Here is a 26,544-nt window from a genome sequence, read left to right as displayed (position 1 = left end):
TCTGGCTTGGCTTTTAAAGCCAGATCTTCTCCATATGTGGCCAGTGTCCTTTGGTGCCATATGTTTTACAGATGTGAGGAAAGGCCATACATCTTCTGAATAAATGTGATAAACTGGTTTGGTGCAATTTGCTGACTGGTGCAATAGCTTGTCTGCTTCCAAAGTATGCAGTTGAAGTTTCCCTGTCTCTGTGGCTTCATGTTAGTGTCCAACCTTTAATAAACCTTCAGTGACATGGTCTTTTATCTTCCCTAGATATTTCCAAAAGGCTTTGATCAGAATAGAGAACAAATTCAATTAGCCTCTTGGAGTTCTTCTTCAGAGAAATCACATGCAGCATCAAACAACAAATTCATTAACAGATTCCGGAGCATTTGTCTATTAGACAAGAGTTGGACTCTGTTAATCTGAAAGTTGTTCAGGTAGTCTTCAGCTTGTCTTCAAGTACATTCCAGATTTACTCAGGAACTTTCTTACCGTCGTCAAGAAGATTTGATGCGTATATGATGCAAAGTGCCCCCTTGCTACTAGCAAATAATATTTTTAAAAGTCTCCTGTCAGGATTACTTAAAGCTTGATGTTACTTAAATAGTTTTAATTTAGTGATGTTGTCAGTTGCTGCCTAATCCATTATAATTAATTATTAAAGATCTGTGACTTTTTGTTTTATTGAGTAGAATGCAGGGCTTGTTTGTTCCTTTCTTTAACTTAGTTCACTGTACTGTAATCTGGATGGGTATATGAATATGAAGGGTCGAGAGGTCTAGTGCTGACAAATGGGACTCAATTAGTTTAGGATATCTGGCCGGCATGTATGAGTTGGATTGAAGGGTCTATTTCCATTTTGTACATTTCTATGACTCTATTCCTTTTTTTTCTATTTTACTTTATTTTCTATGGTTGTTTGCTTTTTATAAAGTTATGCTGAGTAAAGTCAGTATCTTTAATAAATAAAGGCCTGTAGTAGCAGGTTTAAGCCACTAGTGGGAAGAGTGAATGATATGTTAGTTTTGGCAACAACTGAAGTAAAAGGGCATAACCAACCAACTATTGCGTACAGTTAAGCTTCGCTAGTTTAAAAAGTCACTTTTCAGTTTTTAAAACACTGTTTTGCCAAACATGATGGTACTTCCATTAAATTGATAGTATTCTCTGACTGTTGGATGTTAGCTTTAAATCTGTCAGAAGCATTTAGCTGCTGACTTTGCCTTTAAACATGTTACAAGTATTTTAATGGCTGTATCTTAAATGTTCTGTTGGGAAGTAGGTTGAAACTTTGTATTTTATTTTTGTTAAAGAGACAGTGGGCTTCTAGCTTGATTGGTCTTGAACATTTGAGTGAAAAGTATCAAAGTCTGCCTACTGGCTTTATAAGTTAAAGATCTGTATTCGCAAAAACAAATCGTGCTTGGTTGCTCAAATAGTCCAGGGCACTCTAATCTTCAGTGAGGATTTTTAATAATCAGTTACTGGTGCTTACTACTTTGCTGCCATCCTGATGTGGTAAGGCATTGATAGCTGATGATCTGCAACTATTATGCTATGGTACTTTATTATCTCTTGCAACATGAAATGAGACACGGATTACATGAAACTGAACAATTCAATGAATTTTTGATGCAGCTCCTGATATTTATATATGTACATTACAATCACAGGCATTTGCATGTCTGTCTCAAGTGATTCATATTTCCCTCAGGGTGCAATGTTCCAAGAGGTCCAAGCTCAGTAAGATGAAAACTGAGGGCTTTATACCATGAAGTCAACATGCCATGATTTGGTGATGATAACATAAGCATGTCCCTTAAAGATATATTTCATATCTGCTACAAGCTATAATACAATGCCCATCATATTATTTTAAACAGTGGGGGGGGGGGGGGGGGGGGGGGTTGTGGATTAATTCCCCCTCATGAACCAGTCATGTTTATCTTTCAGTCAACATTACAACAAACAGATGTTTTATCATTTATTATCGGGTTATCATCATTTGGTTGTTCTGGGAGTCAGTTACGCAGAAATTGTCTGTTGTCTTTCCTACATTGACGACAATGTGCTTTGAGATATCCAGTAGTCATAAAAAGCATTATAAAAATACAACCTCTTTTCTTTTCTATTGTAATCAAATTTTGGCAAAATCAGTTCAATCATGCCCAAGTCAATCACTCAGCTTTTGGTTTCAATTCAATTTCAGATTGTGCAGTTTTGGAAAGGAGAAAGTGAGGTCTGCAGATGCTGGAGATCAGAGCTGAAAATGTGTTGCTGGAACAGCGCAGCAGGTCAGGCAGCATCCAGGGAACAGGAGAATCGACGTTTCGGACATAAGCCCTTCTTCAGGAAAGCACTTCTTCCTGAAGAAGGGCTTATGTCCGAAACGTCGATTCTTCTGTTCCCTGGATGCTGCCTGACCTGCTGCGCTGTTCCAGCAACACATTTTCAGCTCAGTTTTGGAAAGGTCAGACTAACACATTTACATCATTCCTTCAATAAGGTGACAAATAGTATGTATTTCGCCAGGGTCACTTCCTACATTTTATTCCATTCCCTTTGCAATAACTAATAACATTCTATTAACTTTTCTAATTATTTCTTTACCTGCAAACTAACTTTTTGAGAATCATGCACGAAGACACCCAGAAATCTATAAGTTACAGTGCTAAACAATTGCTGCACAACAAATGTTCACATATCACTAAATGCGAAGTAAGCAGCAGTGGTAACAGAGGTAAGTGTACTGAGAAGTAGTGCTTTTCAAAAAGAATAGTGCTCGCTTCCACTTGTAACACCAGTCGCAAATGCAGATCAGTTTAAAATGTGTAAACTTTTATTAGTTATTAAATATAAATATTCAATATTAATTTTATACATTTGGAAGAAAATGGACAAGGTTGCCATTTCTGGGGGATGTGTTACGCAAACTTTAAATTTTTGGTTCAGTCAGACAATTCGCTGAAAGAAAAACACATTTTTAACCATTTTTCCCCAGAACCTGAATTTGGCATTTTACATTAAATATCTGCATACTCACACCCAGGAATACCAAAAATTATACACTAAGATCTGTGGGATGTACACAATACCTATCAGCTATAGTGCCTCACACTTTGCGTGCACACTGATTTTCAGCTCCCTATCCTTAGCACATGAATAACCAGCTTTTCATCTTTATACTTGTTGGTGCTGAAGTTGTCAGGTGACAGTTCTTAAAGTTAATTCTGTACGAGTTCCGTTCTCTCAATAAGATTAACTTGAGTCCAAATTTTTAAGACTGATTTAATGTAGTTTATGCACATTACTTAAATAACTGAATTCCTGTTTAAATCCTTTTGCTGCATTTGGTATAGCTTAGAATGCAAGAAACCAGCATATATGCATTCAATGTGCAGTAACTATAAGTCATTTGACACCCCTGGACAGTAGTGAGTTACCAATTAATGGAGATTTAATACTCTTAACCAGCTTGCTAACAGCACGACTCACCTCAGTAACATTCAGCTTTAGGAAAAAACTCAACATGTCAACCAGAGGGGGTGGATTCAGCTCGCTGCTTGTTCTAAAGGACCTCCATGTTACATACCTCAAAACAGTGTTTCAGGGCAAGATCTATGGGCTCCTGTCACACACACATCCCTCATCCAGATATTGACATTTTTTTTGTTCATTCATGGTATGAGGGTGTCACTGGCTAGGACAGGATTTATTACCTGTCCCTAATTTCCCAGAAGGCAGTTAAGACTTAAACAGATTGCTGTGGATCTGGAGTCACGTGTAGGCAAGACTGGATGGCAGTGACCCTCCCATTTAAAGGGCATTACTGAGTCAGGGCATGTAGCATTTACAATCCATCCTGACCATCATGGCATCTCTCCCATAAACTGGCAGGGCACATTAGATTCACAGACTTGTACTGCACAGCACATGAGTAACTACCATTGAAAAGCTGCAGTAGGGACATTATTTACACATGGGGTAGGCCCCCAGTTCACGGTTTGGACCAGGCTGCATCTCAGGTCTGCATGCTGTCTCTCTCTTAGCACTCACTTAGCTTTTACCATTCATGCCTTGCTGTGCCTCTTAGTAAAGACACATCATCAGGCATCCTGCCTTGCTGACTCAGCAATCCCTCAGTCTTGGGGATAGACATCTTGCTGTACGGCAGGGTGCTATGTCAATCTCACATATTCACCATGTGCCAACAGCGTATGTGACAAACACACTGCATGTGGAGCAAGTGCATAGCCATGTTTCAACTCTTAGGGGAGTAGTCCTCATCAAAGGCCATGGAGGGAATCCATCAGTCTGGGGATCTTGGCAGTGTAAGCAATGGATAGTCTCCAGTGCTAGTCTCCAGAATTGACATGGTCAGGGGGGCTGTGCCTCTACAGTCCAGTGAACGGGTCACAGTCAGTCCTGCAGCTCCATAGTAGTTAGTCCAAGGGATAAGGCTAATGCAGTTGGGGACGTGAACCAGACAGAGGTCTTGCACTTCTGGTCCAGGGCTCTCAGATTACATTACTGAAGGGGATGGGCCACAGTCTGCAAAGTCCATTCTCAGAAACTGAAAAGGAGCGTTGGGGGGGAGGGGGGTTGCTGCCCTGGGAAGATGCTATGGCAAGTTATTCTTCAGGCGAGCTGGGGTGGTGCTGGGGGGTGACGGTATCTGCAAAGGGGAAGATAAAACCTGGAGAGGAAGGGGCTTTTGCAGGAATGCTTAAATCCAATCAGGTGCACCCTGGTTTCAAGGAGAGGGTAGTGTATGACAAAACATTGTCACATCAGAAATCAGCAGCTTGGGGGAAAAAGCTGGACAGGTGAAGACTCATATTGGGTTGGGAGCTGGAGAGATGTCAAGGGTTTATGGTCAGGGTTACAAGGAAAGGGATATGGATATTTGGGGGTTGACTGATATGTGGACACAGAGGCTGCAAACCCCAGACAGAGGAGCACTCACTGTCATCTTCCAATATGTGGAAATACTAAGTGTGCAATGGGAAAGAAAATGGCTGCAGCCACACAGAGGGTAGATGGACCTGTGAGGGAGGGGGCTGCAGCACCCAACAATGTGAGATTCCCTAAAGGAAAAGAACACTATCCACAGATTCATGCACTGCACAGACATAGCCTTTGGGGCTCTGGTAACTTTCACTGTCGAGCACATTTCACGCAAACATTCAGTCAAACAGAAAAAAAAACTCTTCGGCAGGTTTTAATTATGTGAAAGACCACACAAGTCCATAATTTATCCAATGGATACTGAGGTTAGTTTCACTTTCTATCTTTAAATTCCCCTTGCGCTGGTTCAGAAACATCTGGCTACTGGCTCCCGATCTGTTACTGTCCATGGTCACTTCTCCTGCTTCAGCCGTGTTCATCAGTCTTGGACGTAGACCTCCTCATTACTCTTTTCCTGTACGATTTCTGCTGTGACTGAAGCTGTAATCTGTGTAATGTTTAATCAGGAATCTCTCCTGCTCTTAGCAGATGACATCGGTGTATCAAAAAGACAAGGAAATTATCAGCAGGCCTGGTCCCATCTGGAATGCTCCCATTATTGCCAGGAAATCCTGGAGTGAGACTTTTAAACATAGAAAATAGAAGCAGGGGTAGGCTATTCAGCCCTTAAAGCTCACTCTGCCATTCAACATGATCATGGTTGATCATCCAACTCAGCACTCTGTCCCCTTTTTTAGACTAAAAACTATATGTAACTCCTTGTCGGAAACATTCAATGTTTTGGCCTCAACTGCTTTATTGGCAGAGAATTTCACAGGATCATGACAGTTTGAGTGAAAAGATTTCTCCTCATCTCAGTCTGAAATGGCTTACCCTGTACCCTTGGACTGTGACCCCTGGTTCTAGACTCGCTGTCATCAAAGATTTATCACAGCCAAACTTCCTAACCTGCACATCTTTGGGCCATGACAGCATCCACTGGAAATCCACACAGACAAAAGGGAGAATGTGCAAACTCTAGACAGCGACCAAAGGCAGGAATCGAACCTGTGTGAGATTTAGCTCAAAAGCTGGCTCATGCTAGTGTGGTAGGGCTGATGGTCTGCTGTTGCCAACATGCTTGGATGAAAGCTAGAAGAGGTCAATGCTCATGGAGTACACAGCGTCCTCATAGTGAAGATAGCTTTGGATGAAGACCCAGACAAACAAGCATCAAGCTGCCAATGCCAGCGAACTGCTCTGATTTTCATGTTGGCAGTTGATGCCATTGACTTTACCAGTGAAGGACAGGAGAATGGGAAGCTACGTAGAAATGAGGCAAGTTTAGTTAATGATGAGATATAGAAGCATGGAAATAAGGTAGGCGTGGCACATTAGTGAAATTCAGAACTTGCCACTTGAACCCAAAGGGAAAAAAAACGATAGTATTTTTCTTGATATCAAGAATCTGCTCTTCTGCTTTCGATGTACACTCACAACTTTCTCTCCACTGCCCATGAACTCTAGAAAGTGGAAAATCTGCCTGATGATGCTACCTTGTGAGCCACAAGACCTCAACAGTTACTTCGTACTGTGATATGTTCATGACTAGCTTTTCTCAACATGTGAGGTCTGGCTGAGAAAATGTGAAGAGTATCACTATTCTAAATGTAGCCACCAGCAGGCTCTTCATCAAAGTGACATGCAGATTCTAACAAGTTTGCTATCTTTTGACTTCAGTGGAATTAAGAATCAATGAGTACATTTTACTTTAAAAAAACTACTTCCTAGTTTCAAACAAACAATGACAATGAGGTCTCAAACGGCAGAGAGATATACATATATTAAAATATTGATGTCTGGATTCAAGCAGAAAACATTATCAATATGCATGTTAATCAAACTGACAAGGAGGAAGGCAGAAATCATGACACAGAATTAGACACTGAGAAACAGTACCGGGGCAAACTAGGACAAAACTGTACACAGACTGGAAGAAATGGATAGAGGAGCAAAAACGACAGACAAAAGCATGAGCATACCCATTTAAACACGTTAAACACAGCTAGACAGGGTCGAAAAAATGCCTTGTAACTATAAAACATAAGTTAGAGACAAAGATTGTCAAGGAGGATGCACAATTATTAGACTGTGATCATTGAAATACTCAGTACAAAGTTTCTCTCTCTTACCCACACATATATGATTGAATTCTTTCAAAAATAACATTACCTTCACAAAGATTTATTTTATTTTTATTGCATAGGTAAACACTCATATCTTACAACAAGTAGCTTTACTCTCCCATTGAGAATAACATTTCAAAATAAGTATATTTATTTGTAAATTTCAAGTATCACGTTTATATTGTCTCAACCTGTCTACACATTCTCGAAGATCATTCACTCTTGAAAAGCATATCAAACAATACATGCATACTATTACCATTAACACTTGTGCAGGATGATTATTTTCAGAGTATACAGTGCCCACTTTTAATTGCAGCACAATAACTACAAACAGAAGTAACAGAACAAAAGAAATACATTTCCGCAAGAATTTTCAATCAGAATTAACTGTAATCTTGAAAACAACTACAAATCACAACATTTTTGAAAGGCAGTTCAAAGCAGTAATTTAACATTTGATAATGATTTTGCTCATTAAAATGAACTGTTTCTTATGAGAATGTGTAAACCCCCAGCAAATGGCATTGTTGATAATCTGATTGGATACTGCTGTATGATATATGCACACGTAGGCTAAAATAAGGATATATTTCTACCACATTCTTTCATGTTTAAAGTACAATTTAAGTATCCAGATTCATTCTGGGGAAGTGAAAGAATCCTTCCTGATCGCCCTAATAGTTTCTGCTTTTCTAATCTTTTTGGACTTTACGCTTTGGCAATAAATGGTTTCTTGGCAGTGTGATGCCAAATACTGTTGACAGAAACAAATCATTTTAAGGCATACTGCACATTGAAGTGAAGCTAGAGTATAAAACAAAACCACAGGGTGAGATTAGAACAAAATTCAGCCCATCAAACTTGTTTCTTTCACATACCATCTACCTGAATACAAACAATTCCTGACATATGTAACCAATTGAGTGAAAATTGTGAAATACCTCTTTCCATTTCCTTCCAAAAATTAATGAGGCAAAACCTCGGCATACTTATTTAAACTTACAACTCAATCTCTTTTGAGGAGGTTTGTTTATCATTAAATGCTTTGCCTGAAATCTGTTGTAAATACACAAGCTTTCAGAAGAAAACACGTCAATCTCTAGACCAACGTTAGGCTTGTTCACTTTATCAGTTTTTTAATATCTCATGAAAAATTACCACAAGAATTAAATTTATGGCTCTTGTAAGAACAACATTCTAATCACACCTCCGGGCAGGAATAGGAGTACATATCAATAAATCAGAGATGTGATTTTGTGACAAATGCATCTAGTAACAAAACTATACCATCCAAACATCTAAAAAGGATTCACAACCACAGCAGTACATGTGGTTTTCAGAAGCTTGTTAGTAATTACAATTACAAATTAACCAAAAATTACTGAATAAGTTCACCCACAGATTTCATAACAACACAAAGACCCAAATTCTCAAAGTGGCTTAGACTATTCCCAAAGCATGTCCCCTTGCGATCGGGATGAATGGCAAATTTGCTCTCTTCCTGTCATCATCCAAATCCTATTCCACTCTTCCCTCCACCCCACCCATACCCACCAACATCACTGAAAGTTAAAGCAGTAATTTGGTTAGAATACAAGAAACCTATGGCTCCCCCACCAAATCCAGATGAAAGTTTATTTTTGTGCCCTCTCCCAATCCACATGTTTTGATTCTTACTCAGTACTGAATCCATATTATCTCAATCTCAGGAATTCACTGGATCCAAATCACTGTTTAGAATAAAGACATGTCTCCCATTCAATTACCCCAGTGTTTGTAATTGTAATTAATAAAACTCAGGTGGCAACAAAGAACATCACACTGTTTTTTAATGAAGAACACAGATTAGCAATCAGACTGATGCTTTCCAGACAAAACTCATTAGAAAGAGCAGCTTGTCTGGAAACAACCCTGCTGAACAGTTGTGTAAAAAAAACAATTCCCTGATACCTGATAATTTCATGATACAGTCATGCAAAACAAAATTCAATGGCTGTGGTTTAATGAGATTTGAACAATTTAAATGGTCTTTTAATGCTCTGAAAAAAATGGTCAGTACCGGACATCTGACAGCAATGTCAAAGTTAAAGATTTCATGCAACAGAAATTAAATAGAACTGAGGAATTCACTCAGATTTAATGTACACAAGAAGTAAAACATTAAAATTGTAATTTGCCACTTTGTTTCACTTTTTATAGCAGCACAAATAAGATAGCTGTTGTGATCTGTATTTAGTTCATCAAACTCATTTCAGACAGGTTATAATGAAGAAGCTGCTCGTTAATAGTTACATCAAACTCTGCTGTAGCAGTCTTGCTTTTAATAATGAGTATAATCTGTAGGTTTACCAGTCCTAAATTCAACTTCAATGCAAAATCTTTCTTGCCTATAAAATCAAATTATAGTGATGTACTGTGCAAATGCGACAGCCCATTTGTGGCTTCCTTTCCTTCTTTCTGTTTAGTTGTTGTCAGGTCATAGGATGGAAGAATAGAAAGTTCTTCTACATTATCTTCTGCTGCATTGTTACCCATGAAGCCATTTCTCGATGGCCCTGGAGAATTGTTACGCATCTCTATGGAACCTTCTGCATCAAGGTTGCAGTCATTTTGAGAAATGCAGCACATTTTATTTTCACATTCCTTTCGGACACAGGGAAAATTGCACTTTAGAGTTGAACCAGGCACTGTATCAACAAACTCTGCCTGAATGGTAACAGAGTGAATTCCTGCATTATGGAAGATTTCACGTATTTGTAATGCTGCTGTTTCGTAGGAGGAAAGATCCAGGCATTTCACATGAAGAGTTGCAATATGCCTACCTCCAGCCAATTCCCATATATGGAGTTCATGAATCCCATGCACTCCATCAACTGCACACAATTTTTCATCTGCAAAACATGGAAATTGTGACTTTAGAATTTGTTTAATTAATAAAATGAAAAGCAGATATTTTAAATTAAGATTTTTCTAGCTTTACACTCTGAATGTAATATTTTGATGTAAATTTATTGTCTCCCAATTTCACAAGACCTGAATTGTAATTGGCCTGGTAGCTATAGTACTAGAATCCTGTATATCCAACAGAGAATGAAGCAATCTTCAGTTTTAATATTCATGGTACTGACTGGCTCAAAAGAAAATCCGAGCTGCTTAGAGAAGTGCATCACTGGTTGGATATCTTGAGCTCAAGGCCCATCATTAACAGCTATGGAAAAGCTTGCACTATTGCACCCTCCTGATGGTAAAAGCATGTACAAGTTAAAAGGAGAACCTGATACAAATATGCAGAAACTGGCTCATGGAATCCTGTATTTCAAAAAGATCAGTTATAATAAGCATATTAGCTTTGCGACATTCACACATTCAGTGAGGCTACAAAAACCTTGTCATCACAAGCTTGAACTAAAAACAAAACTGGACTATTTTGTGAAATGATTTCTGATTATCCTAGACCAATGATTGAAATATTAAGCGGCATTAGTCCTGGTTTATTCAGAACCAATGATGAGATTGTGTTTTCAATTGTCTGGGACAGGGAGGTGTCATAGCTCATGTCACTCAGTGCCCTAAAAGGGGTCCAAAGAACAACATTAGGATGGCCAGAATTTAGGGATTCTATACCATCAACTCCCCATCCCCTCCAGCCTGCAGAGCTGATCCTGAAAAATTAATTTGCCAAGTCTCCTAGCTGCTGCATTAGCCCCTTTCTACCCTGCCAATCCAACTCCCATAGTTTCTGTGAGCTGACTCCCCTGCATCCACCATTTGAGCAACCTGACCACACAGACTGGAGCAGAAGTGCCCAGAACCCTGACGCTCCCTCTGCTAGGAAGTTTCATAAACGTTGATCAATGTCTAATAAACAGCCTCTGTTACTGGAAGCCTTGGGAATCCATGCAGTACAGCAAGATGGACAGCTAAACAGCCTAGTCATGTGACTGTAGTAACTGGCACAGCATGACAAGGCATGGCGTGGATAGTGCAGGCAAGCAGGTAGGTGAGTATGTGCAAACAGTGCAAGAGAGAAAGCAAGTCGGCTAAGATACGGCCTGGTCCAATACGTGAGCTTGGTGCCTGTCCATGTCCACAGTCTCCCTGCTGCAGCCTTTGTGCACCCTTCAATGCAGGTCTGTGTTTCCAGTGCCCCCACACCAGTTATTATGGTGGGAAGCAGTTGATAAATGCCAGATACCAATGTCCATGGATAAGGGGTGCATGTGGCTGATGCCCATTGATCATGCCCTGAGATGATCTTTGGTCCTAAGTAACATGGAGATCATTTGAAGTAAGCACTGAGCTGAAGTTGCTAGTTGCCCATTCTGACTTCCATGTCAAGGTTTCTCGACATCTAGTCTTGTTTGATGAGTTTGGTCAGACAGAAAGCTGGACATCAATGAGATGAGTTAACAAGTATGCATTATGAGTAACAATGAGTCAAAAACATAGAAGATGAAATGAGATGCTCTCGATATTGAGATAGGTCTCGCCAGGTGACTCGCATGTCATAGCTCATGTCACTCAGTGCTCTAAAAGGTTCCACCCAATAATTTTGAAGTATAATAAGGACAATCCTTGGCTTATCTTCCAATGGAACAATGCTTGTGTATGGAAATGTGTGCACTTCACAGTACTGATGTTATCCACAACTAATTAAGATGTAACTTAAGGTCTAAGTAATAAATATAGAGGTATACAGTTACTAAAGTACAGAAAGACAATGGCTGATAAAGCTTGTTTTTCAAAGATATTAGGAGAAATTAAGCCAGAAGTCTTCGTCAAGGGAAGTAGCTTTGGAGAAAGCAAGGCCAACTGTTTACATCAGAGACAAAAATAGAAGTTGCTGCAAAAGCTCAGCAGGATTGACAGCATCTGTGAAGAGAAATCAGAGTTAATGTTTTGGGTCAAATGACCCTGAGTATTTATCCCTGTTTAAGTGAATAGAATGTCTTCAAATAACTGTGGAATGAATCATAAAGTCTTTTTCTGTGACATGAAATCTCTGATGTAAGAAAAGTATGAAGCAAAAGAGTCTCTAATCCACGTCAAGTTGTTCCGTCATCCAAGATAGCAATGAAGTCTCCAGTTCTGAAGAAGTGTCATACTGGGCTTGAAGCGCTAATTCTAATTCACTCTCCACAGATGCAGCTTAACTAGTACATTCTGGTTTTATTTTGGATCTCAAGCATCTGCAGCATTCAGAATTTTTGCTTTTCTGTTCTTCCTGCCAAAGTGAACATATTCACACTTTCCCATATTATGCTTATAAAATCATTCCATATATTATACTGCAAGATGTTTCGTTCTTGCTCAGAATGTGCTAGGGATAGAAAAGGGTTGAATGTCAACTCTTAACTCGGGTAGTTCACTATCCCTTCATTCAGACTGTTTTCTAATACTTTACCTAAATAAATATTAGGCTAATTGGCCCATAATTTCCTGAGTAATTCTTATGAGAAAGTGAGGACTGCAGATGCTGGAGAGTCAGAATCAAAAAGTGTGTCACTGGAAAAAGCACAGCAGGTCAGGCGGCATCCGAGGAGCCGGAGAATCGATGTTTCAGGTATAAGCCCTTCAATGTCTCTTTGTAAAGGTTGCTTCCTAATTCTCTAAAGATTACAGTCAGTGATGTTGGACTTTTTTTGAGAATTAAGTAGTGGAAAGGCCAAAGAAGTGGAATGGAATATTGGATGTGTAGAAGGCATCAGATTCGATATCAACTATTTCATGCTCATAGTGAAATTTAAAATTCCTGTGTCCTTCAACACACAACACATGAGTATTGACAGAATGTTTTAAGAATCTGCTACAGCTCTGAGAGGCTTTGTAGCCTTTCTTACATTGTGAAGATCGTGGAGAAGATGATGACAAACAAGGAGAGAATGCAGAACAAAATATGTTAAATATGTCCATCACAAGCAACTTAAAATTACTTGACTGATACTTAGGTTTACATAGCACCTTATCATATTGAAGTGCTCAAAGCCCAATACAATGAATAAACTTGGAATTATGGGAATGTATTATACAGACAAGCATAACAATCATTTACCTTGGCATCTCACAAACAGCAATAGTTCATCACTGTTCAAGGAAGTGATCTTGGTCAACTTAATGGGTGAACAGCCTGTTCCTCTCTGAATTGTGCAATGTGATCAAGAAAATCAAACAAATAATTGGATACTATGTGATCCAACACAGCTTGTTTGGCACATCTGGTAGGCCAAGAAGCTGAATATTAATGAGGCAAGTTAGCTATTAACAAGGTGTTTAACAAGCAAAAATCCCCCCTTAACTGGCAACCCCCACTGCCTACTGAGAAACTTGCCTTGCAGCTTGTCTAACATATAAAAGACAGAGTCAGATGTGCCCGACATCAAGATGGTTCCAACCTGACTTCTCACACAACTCCACCACAAATCGGACTATAGCTCACATTGCCATAGAGACCAAAACTGGACAAAGCACTCCAGATGTTGTCTCACCAAGAACCTGCACAGTTGCATTGAATCTTCCCTATTCTTAGATTCCATTTCTATTGCAATAAGCAACAATATTTTATTTGCCTTGCTAATCACTCGCTGCACCTACTTACTAATTCTGTGTAACTCTTGCACCAGAACACTCAGATCCCTCAGTGTCAATGAGTTCTACAATCTCTCTCCACCCGAATAGTGCACTGCTTTTCTATTCTTCCTGCCAAAGTGAACATGTTCACACTTTCCCATATTATACTCCTTCTGCTAAACTTTTGGCCATTCATTTAAGTTATTTATATCCCTTGGCAGACTCACTACCTCCTCTCAAAATGCTTACTTTTAAACTGGCCTTGATGTTATTGGAAAATTTAGCAATCATACACTATTGTAAATAATTGAGGCTACAACTCCAATCCCTTGGTATTGTATCAGTAACAGCTTGCCAACCTGAGAAAGATCCATTTATCACAAGAACGTAGTTTCAATCTGCCATTCTTTTTCCAAAAAGCAGAAAGTAACAGTAATCCAATGTTCAACACATGCAGGAGGCAACAATTAACTAATCTGCCTGTTTAACAAATTTAAAAATCACTCAACACCAGCTTGTAGTCCAACAGCTTTATTTAGAAGCACTAGCTTTCAAGGCACTGCCTCTTCACCAGGTGGTTAATGATGATGATGAACCACCTGATGAAGAGGCAGCACTCCAAAAGCTAGTGCTTCCAAATAAACCTGTTGGACTATAACCTGGTGTTGTGTGATTTTTAACTTTGTTCTCACCAGTGCAACATCGGCATCTCCACATCATGTTTAACAGATCCAAACTGGCAGTGCCAATGTCAAATCAGTATTATCAATCAATCTGCAAATTCCATATGCTTCCACTATCACTACAGATGTCTGAGGGGTCAGGTAGTACACCTCACTATTAAGTCTGAATATCATTGGCACGACTTCTCTGTCATTTCAGCAATGTGGCAGATGTTTCTGCATGAGTCTCTTAATGCCCTTTGAGTTGCTATACCTCCATCTCTTCCTCATTCAGTACATCAAGCACTGGGAATTACAGCCATATTTAGAAAGGAAGCTGATGCTACCCAGTGTCCTTCTATTATGATTCTAAACAGGTCCACACTTAACTTGCATGAGCCTTCATTGCTACAAATACAGTTCGGCATGAATTAATAAGGTCCCTTGTTCAACCGTCTACTTTTCCAACTACTATACAAGTTGTTCTTCTATAACGCGATGGTTGCGTTCTTGTGCAACCCTGTATTACACAAAAATTACACTTTAGAAACAGGGCTTACAGTGTTAGCAATGTAATCACGTTACAGACAACATGCATTTTTAAAGTTCACCCTTTCTAAGCAGTGTCCCCAATTCATCAATTGCATTATAGCCAGTCCATGTTAACGAAACATGCATTATGGCAGAACAACCTCTATTTTGCAAGCTTTTCTGCTACCCATTTTTGAGTAGTGAGATTATTCAAATCAATGATCATCGGGTTCATCTTTCTCCCAGCATTCTTTACTCATATCTGTATTGACAGCATCCGAGAAACAGCAGCCTCCTAGATTTTACTAATACTCTATGGTAGCAACATGCAATTAACTCAGTCAGAGTGAAACACATCAGTAACAATAGCAGGAGCAATTTCAAGTAAGAAGAAATTACTGTTAAAAAATTTCACATATTCTTAACAAGAACACATCAATATTTGTGCATTTCTATTGTTTTGAGGGCACAGGCTGCTGTGACAAAATTACAGGCAATTTTTTACCTGGATCAAATGAGCTTCTTATGACAAATAAATTGGCACAGAAGGCAGGAGTCAATTTAAGTCATGAAGCACACGATGCAAAAGCATGTATGTCCTTGAGCAAAGATTTTAGTGTTTATTGTAGGACAATAAAGTGAAGCTGGAACTGGTGTGTCAGCTGCAACATTCCCACTATCACCAGGGTTGAGGACATGTTGAATATGTAACCTGCTGACTTGGATATTGATTGATGTATTTATTGTCATGCGTGTTCATTGCAAATACAGTTAAAAGTGTTATATAATGTCACTGTTCTCTGGCACCATCTTCAAACACAGAAGTAAACCAAACGTAGAGTATAAAGGTAGAAAAATAAGGAAATTAAGTTAAAAGTTGAACATTACAGTCCTTACGTGCTTAGCCATGGGCCTGGATAGGAGCTCATCAACCCCGATGGTGAGACCATCACCAGCACGAAGCAGTCAGCAGCCATGAGTCCCTTTGCCATGCCACCACCGCGGAACCGTGTCACCTTTCTTCGGCGCCATCTTGTACTGCCGATGCTGCCATCGAGTTTATACCGAGCTGATCTTGGAAACGCAGCCACCGCTAAAGCTGTCAGGTCCCACATGGGAGCTAGGTCCAAACTCACTTCTTCCCACCATCGTGGGGAATACAGTCTCACCTCCCTCTGCTGGCACCACCACAAGCACAAACACGATTCCCACCATCGGTACCGGTAACAAACCCCTGCCTCCAACCTCAATGCCATCTGAGCTTTCCACAAAAAGGTAAGTAAGGGGAAAGTTTTAAAAAAATGTAGAGAAAGTAGAAAATAAAATGGAAAACCAGACAGAGCGGACAAGCACCAGGGCCCAAAGGACTGCACTACTATTCCACTGCCATCTTGACCAAAAAATGGCAAATAGCTGAACTGCCTGAAATCTAATTACCATTATATTTCATCAAATAAAATTAATCCAAGAAAATCCACCACTGAATTAACTCTAGTTCTAAAGGAGCTAGCTATGGATTAAGCACAATATTCTTTCACTTCTATAATGTCACAATCTAATTACCGAGGCTGCTGAGAGGAACACCTCATATTTCCCCAATATAAAACTCTAAATCATTTCATTTGGGAAAGCTCAATCCTGTCTCTACTGAAAACAGTAGCGGGAAAAGTACAAAAGTGGTCCTTCCTTGGCACAACAATTTTACTCAGTCAGATACGGCAGTAGAATGATAGATGGCAATGACTCAAAAAGAGACAACATTGTAACAGAGAGCTTCAGAATAATTCAGTTCCAAAGAAAAATCATTTGACTCAAAACATTAACAATTTCTTACTCCACAGTTGCTGCCAGACTTGCTGAGGTTTCCTGGGATTCTGCTTGGGTTGGAATAATTGTGAATCTAATGTTGAATAATCATCAATCTAATGTTAAACAATCGTGAAACTAATTTGAATAATTATCAATCTAATGTTGAACAATTGTCAATCTAATACTGAACAATTGTCAATCTAATGTTCAGGTGGACACATAAAGTAGTTGATCTCAGAGTAATTGATATGGGAGCCAAGAGAAACATTCTCTCCTCCAAAGGCAAAGGCTATTTCCCTTGAAATCTGCTGACAATGATGACAATTCCTAACTTATATCTATACAAAACGGCAAGGCAAAACAGCAGTGATATGAATTTGGTATCACTGGCTGAAGGGGCAAAGCGCAAAAGATCCAATGCAAGGCAAGAATGCTGTGAACATCCAGGCAGGCTCAGAGTGAGCGAGTGTTATGACAGCAAGTGAACAGGCCACAGATGCAGCCTGGTCCAGTCCCTGAACTGGGTGTGTCCGAGCACAGTGTGCCCTTGCTACAATAATAATTGCAAGTGCAGCCCGAGAGCAGCATTGAAGTGCAGAAGTGTCTTGTAAGTGAATCAGAGATGTGCCATGAGGGTTCTCAGAGGCTGGCACACGAGTGTCTGTATAATATACATGCATATGGAATAATAATTTAAATTGTTATCTTACTCTCAAGTCGCTCCTTGGACTCACTCCTTGATATCGCTGCAATCTTCTGCAGCTGCACAACCCTGGGTTCATTTAATTCTGGCCTCTATCCATAATTTTAATCACTCCACATTCAGTTGCTGTTGCCTACAACTCCACTGCTAGCCACACCAACACTCCAAGCTCTGGAATGCTAACTTTATACTTACCTTGCTTTCCTCCTTTAAGGTACTACCTAAAATCTACTTTATTGACCAAGCTGACTCAATCACCTGATCTAATATCTCCTTATGTGGCTCGGTTTCATACTTGGTTTTAACATGTTCCTGGAGAATGCCCGTGGGGTATTTCCTCACCTTAAAGACACTACACAAATGTAAGTTTCAGTTGCTGCTGTAGCTGACATGCAAGCAAGGCCTCCACTTAATGTCTCATCCAAAAAAACAGCACTTTTTAGACTGAAGCATTCCTTGAGTCTGGCACTAAAGTGCCACACACATTTACATGTTTAACTCCTGGAATGTGTGTTAAGCGACAGGCTTTTGAAATTTCAACAATGATTTCATGTGGACACTAGAAAATTGGGAAGAAAGGAAAACTAGTAATTCTCAGATATTTCTTACAGTAAACTAATGGTGAATTCCCCTGTTTATTCTCTTTCCAATAGACTGCTGCTAAATGCACTCTTGACAGAATTTTTAATCCCCATTGGAATTATGTATAAACGTCCCTGTGGCTTTTCAGGCCCATGCTTTTCCAACTCTTCTCAAGCAGTGTGATAATTAAAAGATTATTGAACTCTTGAACAAAGGTGAAATCTTGTTTTTGTACGAAAATGAACAAATGACCACTTTTCTTTGCATTGAGTCCAAACAAATTCACCTTATCGGTGCATTAAGCATTTGGACTTAAATTGAGACAGCATAACTCTAATTAATTATGTTGTTACGTATGCCACAAAACATGAGATATAATGTAGTCCATTAAAGCAACTGCTGAACTGGAAGATGTAAAATTATAAATACAGCTAAGGATGTATCCTTGCAATTTTGAAACAAAGTTACTGTGGAATTTGAGGTGATTACTGTAATGTAGATATTTAATTCAGAAAATAAGACTGTATTAAACATATTACTTTATGTTCCTGTTCACTTCGTCATCTCTGGTGAGACAGGTATCAAACAGTCAACTGAATGTTACTCAGAATATTTCTTCAATGTTTTTTTCAGTTAGTTTAACGTCAGGCAACTTGAAGCTGACTAAATATGGCATGAAGTATTAAACCCGGGGCACAAAAAGAGTAATTTTTCCTTATGCTTGGGATATGCTTTGCCGATCTTAACAAAACCTCCAAGCCATAACAAACGTTAATTAAGCTTACACAGTAAATAGATTCACTTACCAAATTCATGCAGTTTGATCCCTCTGGGTAACATCTGGAGCAGGATAACTGCTGTTTCTTTTATGAGTGGGAAAGCAGATAATAGAACTATTATAACCATAATGATTGTCATACTTGGATCTACATAGCATTTCCAGTTACAGAATTCATCTTCATTAAGTGGAAGTATATAGAATATAGTAGCAGCGACGACCACCACCACAGATCCTAATGCATCGCCCATGACATGTAGAAAAACACCTAGGACAGAGGTATTTATGAGAGATTTAATTATTATAATATACAAGAAAATCAGTGTATAACATTAGCCATTGATCGATGATCGTCTAAACTGATTCCACCCTTTTATATGTAATGTAATTGTGATCTGGCATGGATTCACTCTAGTGCTGCACTGAAAATGTAACAGGTTAGGAAAGACTTGCTGAACTCAGTGAAGCATGTTCCTCCAGTACACTGCATCAGCCGATCTACCATCCAATCCCATGTTTAATTCAGACAGAAAATGGAATTTTAATGCGGGTGAGCATATAGCTTTGGGTTCAGGTACAGGGTCAGGGGGAAGCAGATATTTCATTCAAAGCAGGAGCCAACCTTAGATGCCTGCTCCAAACCTTTGTCTTTCACAGTTTACTGCAGTTCTGGGCAGTGTCCAAACAGGTTCCTTCAGGGAGACGGGATGTTAATTTCATTACGTTAACTTCTCAGTTGCAACAATATTTATGTGGATGCTGGACTTTAACTCAGGTATGTGGGCTTTTTTAGAACTTGCTAGAGAAAGCAGCACGAGAGCAGTAATTGAAGGGGCTGAAGCCGTGTTAGGAAAATATGCCAATACATACTTAACACTCAGGGTTCTTCTACTGCTTGCATGGAAGAGGTTTGTATACAGTATTTGTGCTGAGACAGCATTTTGCAGGTACCATTTACACTTGGAGGTCTGATCTGCATTTTGGAACTCCAATCGAGAATATTCAAAAGCTTTCTGCTGAAGCCGCATTGTATAGAATGCAAATGAAGACCAAGATGAGCACCAGCAGAAACATCATGAGCAGCAGGAGCTGCACCAAAAACAACTGCTGCTCCCCGACCTACAGGCCCACAAGTCAGAGTGGACTAGTAGACAGGTGCAGCTCTCTGGAGAGCAGACTATTTCCAAACAGACTGAGAGGAGAGAATAAGCTTTCTTTTCATGTTGAAATAATGCTATAATCTTTGAGGAGGCTGAGGGTACCCTGTCAGGTGATGGTAAACAATGGAGCCTGTGTTGTCCAGTGGATCAGGTGGCCACCCACTGGCTGTCAAAATCAACACATCCCTCAACCTTTGTTTACCTTTAGATCCTTCCAGGGCTCAAATGGAGAGATATACAGGATCTCACAGTCAGCAGAGTACAATTACTCAAGACAGCTAGCTTCAGGCTTGTTTGCCAGTGATGACACTATTGCTGTTTGAGATCTGAATGGCTCCCCACAAATGCGAGATATTAGCATATACACAATTAGCGATGGGAGCACCCATATATTGCCTAGGAGTGTTCATCAAACACAAGGGTTTCCATTCCATCAGTTGTAGCTGGTGTGCAACCACAAAAGAATCTTAATGCAGATGGGTGTTGGACTTCCAGGCAGCTGTTGTGATAATCCTGACCTGCAGCAATGTCCCCACCAGCAGAGTAACTGCCGGCTAATTAGAGACAAGGGATACCCATTTCAAGTGTAGTTGATGACACTTCATAGAAACAATAGTTAAGTTCCACGGCCAAATGGCTATCATTGAATGCCTTCCTGCATTGTATCCATGACAGTGGCATCATTTCCTGCTGCCTTTAACCCCATCTACTTGGTATTGCAGTCAGCTTTACCTCATCACTTGGGAATAATATTTCCTTCCAGGTTCTCGCAGCTCCCAATGGCACATCCAGAGAGGTATCACTGAATCAAGGCCATTGTTATCATCAGATTTGGACTGGATTCTGATCTCCCATTTCCTTCCAATTTGTTCCCAATTCCTTCAACTCATATGTTTGATATTTCAATATCTACAGGTGATACCACATCATGCAGACAATCACCTTGCTTGTTGAATCTAACTGATCGGGAAATGAGGAAATTATTTGCTAATGCATTGGCTGGGTTAAAATCATTGATAGATGCACTGCAAAGACTTAAGTCTCCTATGAGTTATTCAATGATTCACTCCATCCCTGCAAATTTCCTCTTGCAATCCAGCATACCCTGAATTTCCAATCTATCCAATATTACATTTGCTGGATTATTCATCTTTTGAGTAAAGTTCCTTAAAAGTAAGTTTTAAAAGTTATCTTTCTTTGATTTATAATCATATTCTCTGATCCTATTGCCCTGAAATAATATTACAGACCTATTTTACAATGATATTAAATATTTTATATACCTCACTGAGAACTTTTCTTCAACCACTTTTCCCTGACAATACAGTTTAAAAAGTTCAACAGTCTCTTGCTCTTTTATACCTGGCATCATCATTGTTTTTCTGTTTCCAACTTGTAGAACTCTTTTAATATTAGTATCACTAATGCAATAAAACATCATGAAATGGAAATATTGCAATGGGAGACATTATTATTCTATTAAAAGAAATAATTTGTATTTATTTAATTCCTTCATAAGTTGAAGAAATCAAAAACTGTTTTATAGCCCACTAAGTAATTTTGATGTGTAGTTATTGCTAATAATTTGCACACCGGAAATCCTAGTTACATCCCCTTGGGAAAACTAAATAACCAAAGCTACAAAGGACCCACAAAATTATGAAATAACTGACAAGACCTGCTTTCACTTTTTGCAACTTTTGCACAAATCAGAACAAAGCAAGTTAAACATGAATTAAAGAAAAAACATGCTTCAAATAAAAAGACTTTGAATAATGGATACAATAAAGTTAAATCTTACACAGCCATAATGACCTGTCTCACTCTCCCACACAGAATTGGCTTTTTTAAAATTCATTTCATTCATGAAATGTGGACATCGATCGCTATGCCAGCATTCATTGTTCATCCCTATTTGTCCACAAGGCTAGTTAAGAGCCAACCACATCGCTTTGGGTCTGGAGTCACGTGTAGGCCAGACTAGGTAAGGACAGAAGTTTCCTTCCCGAAAGGACATTAGTGAATTAGACAGGTCTTTCCCTGACAATCATCACGGTCATCACTAGACACTTAATTCCAGATTGTTTGTTTTTCTTGAATTAAAATCCTACTATCTGCCATGGCACAATTCAAACCCAGGTCCTCAGAACATTACCTGGGTCTCTGAATTAATAATCTAGTGATAAATACCATAAAGCCATTGCTTCCCATATTTGTTATTCTTGGATCACGCAGGGTATGCTAGGACTCCTATCCAACAACAGATTTCACCTTTGCAGTTCATAATTGTCTGATACAAAGCACATTTCTATTAATTTTTCTCTCTCTCAGGTCACAAGAACTTTAATGAGATTACTTTCCAAAATTTATTTTCAACCAATAAACCGATAACATAATAGTTTACAGTTTGGCCACTTCTGGTAAAACACATAGATCCAACTTTTGTAAACAACTGTCCAGGTTCTTGGGACAGTTATTTAAAAAGGTTGGATCTATGTGTTTAACCAGCTCAGAGAGTGTCCCCAGTAACTCCCATCTCCCTGTCTACCATTCAGAAAAACTAACTGCTTCCTGAGAAACATTCACTTATTCTCTTTACAATAATTCAATATGCTCCTCTTTTGGTCTCTGTCTGCTTTCTCTTTGTTTCTGTATTGGTGTACCTGTCACCTTCTGCCTTCACAGCAGTAGCTTCTTTGTCTGGCTTCTGTGTTTGGCCATGTGGTCTTTGCATCTTCACTTCCTTCTTGTTGGTACTGTTGCCAGGTCAAGTATTGCTCGGGGACATGGACCAGCATTTCTTATGATCCAAGAAAACTACAAATCATCCCTTTATGCTTCATGCTAACTCTTGAGTCTTTTTCACATATTCTTAAAAGCAATTAGCAATTCCTTTGATAAATTAAAGAAATTAAAATGTCCCTTACTGTACTGCTTCTAGAACGCAGTTCCACAAAGTACTATGAGAATAATTAGTAAGCAATTTGTTTTAGTCATGTTGGTTAAGGGATAAATAGTGGCCAAGAAACACAGACAACACTCCTGTTATTATTATGTAGTACTGAAGGACTCTTAGACTTACCTATGTAAGACAAATGAAAACCTATGAATTGTAAACTATTGCTAACAGTTCAGCACTCCCAAGATATCCTGGGAACCTCTCCACTCCAAAGTAATACACAGCTACCCAAAACAAATGCACTAAAAACAGATTTGTTCTTAATTGATCTCCACACTCTGGTTTTCAGACACCAGCGATTCCAAAATCAAATAATCTGAGTGGAGGTGGGTGAATACTTAAAGGACCAGCTGCCTCAGCAAATGTCACAGGCCCAAACCTACCCTCAAGAGTGGGGAAGGTGAAGTAAAATTTCTGACATTGTCAACCACTTTTGTCACAGAGCGGAGGTTCTCTGTCATGGCAAAAGTTAGGGAGTATATCTATAATAGTCTCATAAAAACTTTCAAACATTTTCATCTGAGGGAAAAACTGCCCTCATTTCACCATATTATCAGCAAATAATTTCTGTTTCATTTTTACCATTGACATCAAAATGCTTTTCTTCTAACTTGTTTTTCTCACGAGTGTCATGGAAGAAGGCACTTGAGGATATTGTAAGCACTTTTATCTGATCTGCAATAATAAATTGATAGTGCACCAAGGAAGCCAAATGAACATTCCCCATAGCGGTTCACAGCTCACTTTAAAAGTGACAGATTACAGTGTCGCTGGGTTGTTTAACAGTTCAGACTGCCCCAAGTCAAACATATTAGAATACCATGTTACTTTAATCTTAAAGTATTGGAACACTTTTGAAGGGAATTTTTAAAAGTCTTCATTTTCTCCTTTACTTAGCACAATAATGTGAGATGTATTGGAAAAAGTCATGCAACAAATGAATAATAATGATCATCATGATAAACAGACAATATTGTTTTGGCCTTTCCTGTTCTCTGAAATTTAAAACATTCTTCTCGTTGACACTAAATTTTTAAAAATTCATTGTTAAAAATCGAGTGAGTAGTTGATGCATACAAAGAATAAAGAACAAGGTTATAATCCTTGGTCTGTACTGAATTAGCTGATTTCATTTGATATGTTGGTATGGAAGCTATAATTAATCTTGCCCTCCTGAGAAACTAGCCAGGATTCTAACTCCTGATTGTTACCTATTGATACCTGAGGGAGAACAAGGATATCTGGTCCAGTCAAAATCAAGTTTAGTTGTGATGTCCCTCTGTTAAACTAACCAAATAACAGTCAACGTTTGAATGTGAATACAGGTCTCTTGCATGAGGTTTTCAACACCCAACAGCGCTTCCAGAAATATTTTTCAGTGAGATGCTAATGACTTCAGGTAAGGTTAGAGGGCAGAAATTTGCAATCAATAGGTTTAATGCTTACAAAAACAGAAACGTCAGGCAAAATCCAGGTGAAAGCAAAGTTATACGCTAATATTTGTGTAAGAAATGGAAATACAGTTGTTCCTTGGTAAGGGGTTCACTTCCAATTTGACAGACAGACTTCTGTACAACATCTAACTCAACAGCTCTTTGATTCTTACAGAGTACAAAGAAAAAAAAAATGCTTGATCATTATTTACATTCAATAGCTCAAAATGGAACATATAAACTATGAAAAGTTTTTAAAATTATTTTCTTTACATACTGTAGGGAATCTAATCTAATATAAATCACAACCGAATCGCTATGGCACACTTTCTGTTTCCAGTTTCCCTTCATCTACTGCACATGATATTTCTTCAAACAACTCCAATAAGTTCATTAAATATGATATCCCTTTGGAAACTATGTTGACTCCGCCTGATTACCTTAATTTTTTTCTAAGTACCCTGATATAACATCTTTCATAATAATATCCAGCATCTTCTTATGAAGATGCTCAGCTAATTGGCCTATATTTTTCTGTTTCCTATCGCCTTCCATTTTTATTAAAAAGAGTTATAGTTGCTATTTTCTAATCTAAAGGAGCTTTTCCCAAATCTAGGGAATTTTAGAAAATTATACTAAGGTACTATCTATCTCATTAACCCAAAGGTGAAGTTCATCAGGACCAACGACTTGTCAGCCTGTAGCTCTAACAATTACCGAGTAAATTCACACAATCTAGTGATTGTGATTTTCTTGAAGTGCTCCCTTCCATTTGCTGATTTACCACAATTACTGGGATAAGTCTGATGCAAATACCTGTTCAATTCATTCACCATCTATGGAGTCTCATTGATTACAAAATGAATAAAATGTATTCGTTAATACTATCAATAGGATTCTGGGTAATCCAAAATGGAGAACGGGAAAAATTTCTGGCTGTAAGAGCTGCTCCTTTTTTTGAGGTTTTTTAAGTGTTGGAGGTGATTTCCTTGAATTCCAGGAGCAGCAATTACTGTTTTATATGTTGTTGCATTGTTTTGGAACTTTGGTAAAAAAAGTCAAAACAACAGCAGTTTAAAAGGGAGAAGAGCAGACAAAGGACGCACATGGTGAGGACAATGCAGGACAGAGAGAGAGGAGAGAGGAGAGAGGAGAGAGGAGAGAGGAGAGAAGAGAGAGGAGAGAGGAGAGAGGAGAGAGGAGAGAAGAGAGAAGAGAGGGCCCCGTCACCGGGGAGACGGCCGGCCTGGAGGGAGGTGGCGGCGGCGGCACGGCCTAAAAATAAAACACTCAAGTTGTTTTCCTCAGTCGGTTGTTGTTCTGTTTTCCGGAGGGTGGTGTGGAAATCCGCATTAAAACCAGACACGCCGTGATTTTTCAAAATCAGATTTGAAGTAAGATTGGCCGAGGGGTGGGTTTTTGCGCAATGTCTATCTTTGCTCTTGTCGTTATTTTTTTGTTTGAAACGGGCTGTCTTGTGTGTACCCCCACCCCCAGAGCTGTCCAGTGAGTTTGTGTGGCGTCGACGAACAGCTGTTGGAAAAGCTTAAGAAATTCCGCTTTCGCAAAGAAACCACGAACGCCGCCCTGATAAGTGAGTGAAACGTCTTTAGGATGGCGAACGGTTCGCTCCAGTGTTTAAATGTCAGCGTTAACGAACCACGCCCCCACCCCCAGGACAGTGCCATGGGCCAGCTGAGCCACTCGCCGTTCACTAAGACCCGCCAGTTGCACAGAGCCTTCCCCCACCAGCCCCAGCCCCACTTGGGGTTTTATTTTTGCACAGTACGCTGCAGTGAGTACCACGACTGAAATTCGCAGTGCCAGATGTAGGGGATTGGTGTGAATAAGGAAGATAACTAACTGTGTAGCTCCTTCACGAAGAATCACTAATGGCAGAATAGTAAATTCCACATCATGTCAGGTACAAGAAGTGAAGTAGAGAGAGAGAGAAAAAAAAATTTCACTTAAAGAGAAAGGTAAGAGTCATGGGATAAGATACAAATAATTAATGTCTTCTAAAAAATGTCAATCATCATTAAAAGCTGAAGAAACGAGACTTCCTACTTGCACAAGTTAAGGTTTCTTCCCATGCCAGAGAGTTGTTTCCCTATAATTTTAAATGTCATTTAAAAAAATACTTAGGATTTGTTAATTCAAGTGTTTTTATGCTAGGTTTAGTCTAACTACAATTCTAACACATGAGTTCAGTACACTTGAATGGAGGAAGCCACTTGTT

General features: G+C 39.2%; 1 protein-coding gene across 3 annotated transcripts in view; it reads right to left on the bottom strand.

The window, feature by feature from the left end:
• Positions 1-7,201: 7,201 nt before the first annotated feature.
• The window catches only part of LOC122552810 (zinc transporter 10-like), a 29,842-nt gene continuing 10,499 nt past the window's right edge, over positions 7,202-26,544 (bottom strand). The window contains exons 3-4 of one of the 3 annotated variants that reach the window (XM_043695783.1): positions 18,782-19,021; positions 7,202-10,012 (exon numbers count right to left, since the gene is read on the bottom strand). In XM_043695783.1, the coding sequence (XP_043551718.1) occupies positions 9,522-10,012; positions 18,782-19,021 (731 nt within the window). In that variant the 3' untranslated portion in view covers positions 7,202-9,521. The remainder of the gene's footprint in view (positions 10,013-18,781; positions 19,022-26,544) is intronic. The other 2 variants (XM_043695784.1, XM_043695785.1) reach the window with 2 other exon arrangements.

The sequence above is a fragment of the Chiloscyllium plagiosum genome, chromosome 9 (genome assembly GCF_004010195.1).
Source record: "Chiloscyllium plagiosum isolate BGI_BamShark_2017 chromosome 9, ASM401019v2, whole genome shotgun sequence".
Taxonomy (NCBI): domain Eukaryota; kingdom Metazoa; phylum Chordata; class Chondrichthyes; order Orectolobiformes; family Hemiscylliidae; genus Chiloscyllium; species Chiloscyllium plagiosum.
Note: the sequence above shows the minus strand (reverse complement) of the source record. Positions and strands in the feature narration are given on the sequence as shown.